The sequence below is a fragment of the Sceloporus occidentalis genome, unplaced genomic scaffold (genome assembly GCF_023333645.1).
Source record: "Sceloporus occidentalis isolate IW3139 unplaced genomic scaffold, rSceOcc1.0.p SCAF_161, whole genome shotgun sequence".
NCBI classification, from domain to species: domain Eukaryota; kingdom Metazoa; phylum Chordata; class Lepidosauria; order Squamata; family Phrynosomatidae; genus Sceloporus; species Sceloporus occidentalis.
Window position 1 is genome coordinate 1,933,239 of NW_028317141.1, and position 10,569 is coordinate 1,943,807.

The following is a 10,569-nucleotide window of genomic DNA, read 5'->3' on the forward strand; positions in this document are numbered from 1 at the left end:
ATGTTCGCTTTGCTGGCTATATCTAGCCATGTGTGTAAAAAATAAAGTGTTCTTCATTTTTATATACTCTACACTGCTAGTGACTGGGGAATCTGGGAAGGGAGTGTTGTCCAAGGCTAAGGGAGCACAAGTCAGCGGAGGTAGTCGGTCGTACTAGCCAGCTCTGTGACATTACTGACATGGAACGACAACATATTTTCACAGGAATGCAGGGGTAACTGGGGCCTGATCACAGAATTAAAGAAGAGTCTGGGCATCTGTCTGCCTTTACTAACTATGGCATAACTTTTACAGTAAATCAAAGAAATAACATTGACATTATCAAATAGAATGCACAATGCAACAAATATGCCACAATTATATAATACTGTAACAGAATACATTAACATACTCTGCAGCACCGTATATAGTATGTCAGTGTAATTTATTATCCATTATTTAGTTGTCGAACACTACTACTACTCTGAGCCATCACATATAAATGGAACTAACTTTATTTATATATATAATACATTGCTGGTATAAATACACTTTATGAGGCCAGGAAGCGGTGGGAAGGGGAACCCTGAGTGGAAGTCCGGATGCTTTGGGAGGGGACCCCCCGAGTGGCAGTCTGGAATCCTTGGGAGGGGGGCCCCTGAGTGGCAGTCCGGAAGCTGTGGGGTGGGGTTCCCGAGTGGCTTTCTGGAGGGGGGCCCCCGAGTGGCTTTCTGGAGGGGGGGGGCGAGTGGCCGTCAGGAAGCTGTGGGAGAATGGCCCCCGCGTGGCAATCAATCATCCGAGTCGCAGTCAGGGAGCTGTGTGAGCTTTCTCAATCCGCACGGAGAAGCGTCCCCTCCTGTTACGTGACAATTAAAGGAACGTTCGCAACGTATTTTGTTCGTTCTGAATGTCTTAATTATGCTTGAGAAAAAAAACAGGTTTTACAACTGCAAAAATAACGTATTTTTCTTTATATATTTAATACAAAACAAACACGTACGTATTAACCTAACATTCGGCACCCTCTCCTCGCCGGCATTCATTTATCACAACACCAAGTCAATGAATGCCTGGACAGCTGCCAAACCGCAACCAATCAATACACCGGGACTGCTGCCAAACCGCAACAAGAACACCGGGACTGCTGCCAAACCGCAACAAGAACACCGGGACTGCTGCCAAACCGCAACCAATCAATACCCCGGGACTGCTGCCAAACCGCAACAAGAACACCGGGACTGCTGCCCAACCGCAACAAGAACACCGGGACTGCTGCCCAACCGCAACAAGAACACCGGGACTGCTGCCAAACTGCAACAAGAACACCGGGACTGCTGCCAAACCGCAACAAGAACACTGGGACTGCTGCCAAAACCATCAAAGTACTCAACAAGAACAACAAGAAACTAAATACCTAAGGAGCGGGACTCGGCTCCCTATTCAAGGCAGGAATCCATTTAAAATGTTATTTAAAAAATATATTAAAAATGTAATTTCACGTCCATCCGCTCTCTCCCTCCTCCAACTTTTTCTTGCCTTGAGCAGATCTGGGATCTCCAGAAGACACAAGAAAGGAAGGGGTTGATCCAAACAGACACTCGGGGGAGGGGCTAGGAGAATGAGAGAGGTAGTAGACGGCTAGATAGTCGTCCCCCCCGTCTCTGTATTGGTGCCGGCTGCTGAATTTGAAGCCGCGCCCTCTTAAGTAAGTCTGGTGCCGGCTCCCCCTGTCACAAAAATACAGGCTTCGAAGGGCTGATTACAGGGGAGGGGGAGGGGGGCACGCTAGTCCTTGTCAACTCTGCTGCTCTGGGCCCCCAATATTAACGTATAGTCATAAGTCAGTCTGTGTGTTACTATACAGAGGTCAGGGGGTTTTGTATAGAAGTCAGGCTGTGTGTTATTATACAGAGGTCAGTCTATATGATCATAGATGTAAAGCTGTGTTTTACGGAGTTCACACACACACAAACACAAACAATTCACAAGGATCTTTCCTGTTATTGTCCCTTTCTAGTTCTATACACACGCACTCACGTTAAAGAAATAGTATATACATCAGTAATACGCAGTGGTGCATGCACACAAACACATTCTCACGCATAACCCTTTCCACGCGCTAATACACACAAACACACTCTCGCACATAAAACGTCCTGATAAGACAAAACCTAATCTTAATAATTGCTTTTATTATTTTGAATAATAAATAAATCCTATAAATCCTAAAACCGGCAGGCAGCCATGCACTAGCAGTAGAAATACAATTTATTTTAAATTATTTAATTGATTATTATTAGTTAAAAATATTCATAATTAATGTATAAATATTAGGCTATTCTTAATATAATAATTAATAATAATTAATGATTGGGTTATATAAATTTAAGATTAAGATTAAGGGTAAATTAATCTTTAATAGGTGAGATCAGGGCCGGCCCAAGGCAAAATGCCGCCTGGGGCGAATTTTAAAATGCCGCTCCCCCCTTTATCTACCCTTCCTCTCCCTCCGTCCCTGCTTCCCCCCCACATTATCTACCCCCCCCCCCCATATTATCTATCCTCCCCCCATTATCTACCCTTCCTCCCCCCCCTTGTACTTACCTTTCAGCAGTCCTGCGGTGAGTCTCCCTGTTCGGTCTCGGTGCCGGCTCGTAATGCTGAGCGCCGGAAATCTTCAGGCACTCAGCATTACAAGGCGGCACCGAGACCGAACAGGGAGACTCGCCGCAGAGGAGAGAGAGAGAGGGGCGCCGAGCGGGTACTGACAGCTTGGTAAGCGAAAACCACTCAGCGCCGCTTTCCCTCTCTCTTCGCTTTGTTTTTTTTTGGGGGGTGGGGGCTGCACGGTGTAGGAAATTTAACTGCTTTGAATTAGAAGTGTGATGAGACTTTACGCGCAAACGGTAAGTATATTTTCCTTTCAACCTCCCCCTGAATGCAAATCCAGCGATGCCCCGGCGATCGGCAGCATGGGGAGGTTTCAGAAACGGCGTCCAATCATAGACTCGCAGGCTACTGCTCATGAACCAATGAATGTGCGGCAGCTCGTCTATAAAAGCCAAACTTCTGGCGGTTTAACCCCGTGTTTACGTGCGATTGCAGCTCTTTCGTGGCGGGATCCAGGCATTGAGATGGCCGAGACAGCTCCTTCCCCGGCGCCTCCGCCGGCAGAAACCTCTGCCAAGAAGAAACAGCCGAAGAAGCCGGCAGCTGCAAAAAGCCGTCCTGTGAAGTCCGGTCCCAGTGTCTCCGAGCTTATTGTGAAAGCAGTCTCTGCGTCCAAGGAGCGCAGCGGAGTGTCTCTCGCAGCTCTTAAAAAACCACTCGTTGCTGGTGGCTACGACGTAGAAAAGAATAACAGCCGCCTGAAGCTCGCTCTCAAGGGTCTGGTGTCTAAAGAGACCCTGATCCAGCTGAAAGGCAGCGGTGCCTCTGGTTCTTTCAAGCTGAACAAGAAGCAGCTGGAGAGCAAAGAGAAGACATCAAAGAAGTAGGAAACTCCCGTAAAGCCTAAAAAAGTAGCCCCTAAGAAGGTTGTGAAGTCGCCCAAGAAAGCCCCTGCAGGAGTGAAGAAAAGCCCGAAAAAGATAAAGAAAACGTCGGCTGCTGCCAAGAGTCCCAAGAAGCCTAAGGTTAAGGCGAAGAAAGCTGGCAAAAGCCCAGCTAAGAAGGTCACAAAGCCCAAGGCAGTCAAAAGCCCCGCAAAGCCCAAGGCTAAAAAGGCAGCCCCCAAAAAGTGAGAAGGGGGGTGTGGGTTTTGGAGCGCTTCTGGTGTGTGCTTTCCCACTTAGTTCTTCACACAAAAGTTTCTTTTCAGAACCATCATATCCTCCGAAAAAGATTTTAAAAAAGCGTTTAATCGCCCGGCCGCGGCTATGTGGGCCACCCGCTGAAAGCCTAGCCCCATACTTGTGTGTTAAGCGTGGATTGACATATTCGGACAGCGGTCTCGCTCGGAGCCCTGTCCGTAACAGAATAGAGATAAGGGGCGGGCTTAAAGATTGTGCTTTGCCGTTACTCGTTATGTCCAGCCGGGGACTCGGCCGCTCAACGGCTCGCTCGGTAATGGGATAATGGTGTGAGATGTTTCAAGCTTGGCCGCGAGCAACAGGGTTCATTTCATGCATGCGAAGGGAAACACAAAACACAAGCTCGTTTGAATGACAATGTGGTGGCTCTTAAAAGAGCCTTTGTGGGAGGGTGATGGGGAAACAGCGTTCCCCCACACCGCGTTTACTTAGGCACGTTCACCTCTGATCCTGCGAGCCAGCTGAATGTCTTTTGGCATGATAGTAACCCGCTTAGCGTGAATAGCGCACAAGTTGGTGTCTTCGAAAAGCCCCAGCAGGTATGCCTCGCTGGCTTCCTGGAGGGCCATGACAGCAGAACTCTGGAAACGTAGATCGGTCTTGAAGTCTTGAGCAATTTCACGGACCAGCCGCTGGAAAGGCAGTTTTCGGATAAGCAGCTCCGTAGACTTCTGGTAACGGCGGATTTCCCTAAGAGCTACGGTGCCCGGGCGGTAGCGATGTGGCTTTTTCACGCCCCCGGTAGCTTTGGTCGCCAGCTGCTTCCGGGGAGCCTTTCCTCCGGTGGACTTACGGGCTGTCTGCTTGGTGCGAGCCATGCTACTTCTGCGTAACGATCTGATTCACCGACGGATACAACGTAACTGTAACGACTCTGTGGTAGTGATGTCCGGATCATAAACGAATCGTTCATTTGATCCGGTTCTTTTTAGGGATCCGGATGAATCAGTTCAGTAGACTGAACGATTCATTTGTAGCGGTTCAGTCTGTGAATCATGCAGCTGTAACCTGATCCTAGAGCTGTGAGTCATCTGCAGAGCACTCAGACACAGACTCTGGGGTCAGGTTACAGCTCATTAATTCACACAGGAACGATGACTCATAGAGTCAGAGAGTCGTTCAAAGAGTCGAATGATCCGAAGAGTCGAATGATCCGAAGAGTCGAATGATTCGAATCTTACAGGGATCTGGATCTTACAAGGATCCGAATCTTACAGAGATTCAAATCATTCAGAGAATATTACTGATACCATACTTTTATAAATAAATGCATTAAAAAAGTTCACACTGCCCCCAGGATTTAGATTCCCCTGACTTGGCCCCCCTTTACCTATAACTGCACCTACAGTTAACTTTATTAAATTAATTAAATTAACCCTCAGTCATCAGCATAAAATTAACCCTTATACCCCATCAACCATAACTGCCCCTGAAATTAAACGTAAAGATTCCATTAACCATAACGGCCCCTGAAATTAACCCTAAAGACCCCATTAACCATAACGGCCCCTGAAATTAACCCTAAATACTCCATTAACCATAACTGCCCCTAAATTAATTGCATGTACTCCAGATAAATTACCAAATAAATTGGTATGGTTGATGGGGTCTTTAGTGTTAATTTAGGGGCTGTTATGCTTAATGGGGTGTTTAGGGTTAATTTGGGGGCAGTCATGGTTGATGGGGTGTTAAGGGTTAATTTTAGGGGCAGTCATGGTTGATGGGGTGTTTAGGGTTAATTTAATGGTGAGGGTTAATTTAATTAATTTAATAAAGTTAGCTTAAGGTGCAGGTAAAGGGGAATGTAAATCCTGGGGGCAGTGATTATTAATGTATTATTTATAACAGTATGGTGATATTCTCTGAATGATTAGAATGCCAATGAAGGCAGAGAGTCGTTCAAAGATCCGGATCTTACAGTGATCCGGATCTTACAGTGATCCGGATCACTGTAAGATTCGAATCTTTGAACGACTCTCTGCCTTCATTGACATCACTTGAGGCAGGGGGGAGGATTCATAATGAAAGGGGCGGGGCCAATTGTTAGTGTGCCTGCACGGAGTTACTGGAAAACAGTAACTCCGTGCAGGCACACTGAGTGATCCGAAGATTCGGATCATGAATCGGATCATTTCAGTGAACGAATCGAAATTATCCGATTCACTTTAATGATCCGAACTTCCCATCACTACTCAGTGGCCAACTCAAGCCCTTTATAGAGTAGCGGTAAATGTGATTGGATACGCTTAATCACGCCCCTCTTTTTCATAGGCTAGGACGAGGGTTTGAAAAAGCCAGCCTTCGGTGTGGAGACTTCGGTGTGGAGAGTTTTTTTATTTTATTTTATTAAATGCTCGAATCGGTCATTTATTCGTTAGCTGTGGTTCTTTTTTTGTTAATTTATTTGATCTCCTTTCTTTTGGTCAGCCTCCTACCTAGTGAACCTGTGTACTGGCTGACCGTTAACAGCGATACGGCGAAAGCTAACAGCCCGCCTTTATCTTGGTCTCCGTTTGGCGTTTATTTACAGCGATATGCTGCCACCTAGTGGTAAATGAGGGATCGTCGAAAGCGATCTCCCGCGGGCGGGCTTTTAATATTCCTAAATAGCCAATCGGTGTCTGAGGCACGCTTGGAAGCTTCTCCAGCCAACCAACGAGATCCCCAGAGGGTGGCTCCTGATAGATTTCTCCTTTACGTTTGTCTGCAGTCTCGTGTTGGTCTTTAGTAGTTCTTCCCAAAAAATGTAGTATCGAAATAGGAAGCTACCATAAGTTAGTAGCCAACAAAGTAGTTAATCAAAAAAGAATTTATTTGAGGGCAAAGCCCTATACAAAAAGTACCTAATGGACTACAAGTACATGATTTTAAAATAAATAAATAAATATCGCCACAATAAATAGATAAATATTTAAAAATCAGTCCGTTATGTCCAAAGATAAAAATAAATGAATGTATTAAAAACCAGTAATCAAAAAAGATAGAAGTACTGGAATAAAAAAGTCCCCTCTGGGGATCCAACGCTGAACACTCTCTACATAAGAGTAAGTGCATCCACCACCTTATGGTACTCCCTCCCTGAAAGATATTATCCCATGTTTGTTTGGTTTTTGTGTTTCTTGTCCACATATGCAAGCAGACAGACGGGCCTATAGAGGACTTTTCTTTCACTTTGAAGCATCACGTATACTTGTGAGTGCATATAACATACTGATCCGTTTAATTGATTGACTATACGTCTACACTATTATTTTTTTTTTTACATTATTCTATTTTATCGGTTAACACGAGCGCACCTGGTTGGATTGTGTTGTGAATTTTCTGCACCTGGAGAGTGTGTTACAAGGTCGCAGCTGTGTAATCGGTCCAGAAACTAAGGGTAGTATCCCCCTCGATTTATTTATTTATTTATTTTTACACACTTAATATACGGACTGGTTTTTCATAACTTTTCACTTCTTCACACCTTGAAATAACCAGCTTAATAGTGGCTGGGTCTGGCTATAGATTGAGTTACTGGCAGGATCGGAGTGCTGGGAGTTGGGCCCGTTTGCAGAACATGTGCTGGGATCAGCAGCTGGTGTCCTCCAAAGGCTGGCTTGAATGGGGGCCGGCCCGGGATTAGTAGGTTCCGTCTGGTGTGTGGTTATCTTAATTCTGTATGTCCCAGTATGTGTGTGATTTTGATTATGCCTTTGTCCCCTCATGTCTTATCCTGTCCGTGTGCCACATGTCCTACCCACGACACTACCGAGTCATGGCTTAGTCAATAGCCCCACGATGTAGCTCAGCTTCGGCTAGCCGCAGTGGTAAAGCAGCCCCTTCTCTCTGCAACGCTGGTTCTGTCTGGCGGTGAAGGGGTTAATCTCTATAGTCCCGGCAGGAGAAAAGGTCGTTGCCATAACAGGAGCCCCTTCACCTTGGGCTTCTCTTCCCAAGCAGTCTGGTCGATGGGCACGATACCCCAGCTAACCTGGAGGAGTGAGGAGTACATTTCAATGATCACAAATGCTCTTCCCAGACCTAGCAGTCCGACAAAAGGGGCTACACCAGTTACATAGCGCTGAGACAGACCATGTGGGTGGCTCTCAAAAGAGCCTTTGTTTAAAAAGTGAGAGAACGAGAACTTTACTTGGCGCTGGTGTATTTGGTAACAGCCTTGGTGCCCTCTGACACAGCGTGCTTGGCCAGCTCTCCAGGAAGGAGGAGGCGTACAGCAGTCTGAATCTCCCGAGAAGTGATAGTGGAACGCTTGTTGTAATGGGCTAGGCGTGAAGCTTCCCCGGCAATGCGCTCAAAAATGTCATTGACAAAGGAGTTCATGATGCCCATGGCCTTGGAGGAAATGCCAGTGTCGGGATGCACCTGCTTCAGTACCTTGTAGACATAAATCGCATAACTTTCTTTTCTGCTCTTCTTGCGCTTCTTCCCATCTTTTTTCTGGGTCTTTGTAACAGCTTTCTTAGAGCCTTTCTTCGGAGCAGGCACAGCTTTCGCTGGATCAGGCATTGCGTCTACTGTCCTTTCCACACGCAACGCAAGAGAACGTGATGAACACTGAAGTGTTACTGCGCTGGGCCCTTCCCTTTATAGGCAGCGCATGCAAATAAGGCCGTTCTGCTGTCTCGCGTCCGATTCGATGAGGTTGTCACGTGAGAAGATGCGGCCGCCCATGAACCGCAGTGCCTACACCGATTGGTGTCTCAGACTATTTCCACCCGATTGGCTGCTTTGGAAATGAACCAATCAGTGACGAATAGTGTCACGGTTGGAAGCTACAAATAGCTGGGTAAGTGAGCGGCGTTTATTTGTAACATACTTCTTAATCACTTGTTCGCGTGGGCGGTTTTGAGCGAAAGCATGTCTGGCAGAGGAAAACAAGGTGGAAAGGTTCGCGCTAAGGCGAAGACACGTTCTTCCCGTGCTGGTCTGCAGTTCCCTGTCGGCCGTGTGCATAGGCTTCTTCGCAAGGGTAATTATGCCGAGAGAGTAGGCGCCGGCGCACCCGTGTATCTGGCAGCGGTGTTGGAGTATCTGACTGCTGAGATACTGGAGTTGGTTGGTAACGCTGCACGCGACAACAAAAAGACCCGTATCATTCCTCGCCACCTGCAGCTCGCCGTTCGTAACGACGAGGAGCTCAATAAGCTGCTCGGCGGGGTCACCATTGCTCAGGGAGGTGTTCTACCCAACATCCAGGTGGTGCTCTTGCCCAAGAAAACAGAGAGCCACAAACCTGCCAAGAGCAAGTAAGTGCAGTAATCGGTAACCGCAGGGCAATTAGCCAACACCACCAAAGGCTCTTTTCAGAGCCACCCATAATCTCTGGAACAAGCTATATCTTCCCTTGCTATAAACTTGCTGCAAACGTCTTTAAAGGCAACTGCTTTCCACTGCAGATGTTCAGCCCGATGTTTAGTTGCTGAGCTTAACGGTGGCTAAACACCATTCATTCAAACTACATCATACACCCTACCCCCCCGTCCGTTTCAGGGTTAAAATTCGAGGCAAAGCTGCCAGCACTTAAATGGATAAATATGGTTCTCAAGAAAGGTGGGTGGGCAAGTGCTACCACACGGTGGCAGCATTGCATAGGAAATTGTGGTTTACCGCAAATTAAAGTGGCAGAATCGGATCATTTCGAGTCGTTCATTGAAATGATCCGATTCATGATCCGAATCTTTTGCCCAGTCCCTCCCTGCAGTCAAATTAACGATTGGCCCCTTCCCTTTCATTAGGGTCAATGAACCCTCCTGCCTGCCTACTCTAGCGATGTCACTGAAGGCAGAGAATCGTTCAGAGATTCAAACCATTCAGAGAATATCACTGACACCATACTTTTATAAATAAATACATTAATAATTTTCACTGCCCCCAGGATTTAGATTCCCCTTAGATTGTCCACCTTTAGATTGCTTTACCTCTAACTGCACCTTTAGTTAACTTTATTAAATTAACCCTCAGTCCTCAGCATTAAATTAACCCTAAACATCCCATTAACCATTACTGCCCCTAAATACCCTCATTAACCATAACTGCCCCAGCGCGGCTATCGGATCCACGCCAGCTGTCCCGCGGTCCATCCCGGGGGAAGCGTCAACCTACTGCCGCTCGGCTCCCCTTCCCGTCCTACCTCATCCATGTATCACCTGCTCTACCCATGGACTTCGGCTCTCGTAGCCCAGACACCCTCGCAGAGACTGGGGATCCCTTGTCACTGTAGCCGCTAGAGAGGTGGCAATCAGGCTGTGCGGCTATCGTACAAACGCCGGCTGTCCCGGGGAAACTTCGATTTGCTGCCGCTCGGGGTCCCTACGGATATTGCGGGGCTCGGTTGCCTAAGCGTGGTGCCGGACCGTCTGGGCAGGGAGGGAAGATGTGTGTCTGATTTATGACCTTTTTATCACCTAACCTGCTCCGCTAGTGTCGGTGTGACGGACCGACCAGGGACCTCAGGTTCTCCCTCTCCACCAAGAGCGACTTCTCCCTTCAGGACAATAATTCCCCGCAATCTGTAGGCAACCGGCACCACTAAGTCTTGGAGATAAAGAGCACACAGTATCTTTATTAGATTATCTCTCAGACCTTAGTGTGCCGTGTGCAAACTTTTACAAAATAAGGCAATAATATACATTTTTATTAATAACACATCAAAGAGTTTCATGTCACTGGATAACATTAACTGAGGGGTAGGGTGACTCTAGGAACCATCACATTACTCCCCCCTTTGTTTCCAGTGACAGACCCGGCTAGACCCCAACGGGTCGGCTTAGGG

General features: G+C 47.0%; 3 protein-coding genes and 1 pseudogene across 3 annotated transcripts; 2 read left to right on the forward strand and 2 right to left on the reverse strand.

The window, feature by feature from the left end:
* The first annotated feature begins 2,954 nt into the window (after positions 1-2,954).
* On the forward strand, positions 2,955-3,725 carry LOC149279779 (histone H1 pseudogene; annotated as a pseudogene).
* Positions 3,726-4,222: 497 nt separating this feature from the next.
* LOC149279780 (histone H3-like) lies at positions 4,223-4,612 on the reverse strand. The gene has a single exon (XM_089500970.1). It carries the CDS (start codon positions 4,610-4,612, stop codon positions 4,223-4,225), a length of 390 nt encoding a protein of 129 aa, XP_089357096.1.
* A 3,310-nt stretch (positions 4,613-7,922) lies between these two features.
* Positions 7,923-8,303, reverse strand: LOC149279781 (histone H2B 1.1-like). Its single transcript, XM_089500946.1, has one exon. It carries the CDS (start codon positions 8,301-8,303, stop codon positions 7,923-7,925), a length of 381 nt encoding a protein of 126 aa, XP_089357072.1.
* A 351-nt stretch (positions 8,304-8,654) lies between these two features.
* On the forward strand, positions 8,655-9,974 carry LOC149279782 (histone H2A type 2-B-like). Its single transcript, XM_089500947.1, has 2 exons — positions 8,655-9,043; positions 9,839-9,974. Exons 1-2 carry the CDS (start codon positions 8,655-8,657, stop codon positions 9,972-9,974), a joined length of 525 nt encoding a protein of 174 aa, XP_089357073.1.
* The last annotated feature ends 595 nt before the right edge of the window (positions 9,975-10,569 follow it).

What these genes read in the sequence shown, in the direction of transcription:
- LOC149279781 (XM_089500946.1), bottom strand. Translation starts at nt 8,303, where the DNA reads ATGCCTGATCCAGCGAAAGCTGTGCCTGCTCCGAAGAAAGGCTCTAAG.
- LOC149279780 (XM_089500970.1), bottom strand. Translation starts at nt 4,612, where the DNA reads ATGGCTCGCACCAAGCAGACAGCCCGTAAGTCCACCGGAGGAAAGGCT.
- LOC149279782 (XM_089500947.1), top strand. Translation starts at nt 8,655, where the DNA reads ATGTCTGGCAGAGGAAAACAAGGTGGAAAGGTTCGCGCTAAGGCGAAG. An exon ending in CACAAACCTGCCAAGAGCAA is followed by an intron (nt 9,044 to 9,838) that starts GTAAGTGCAGTA and finishes TAACTGCCCCAG; the next exon opens with CGCGGCTATCGGATCCACGC.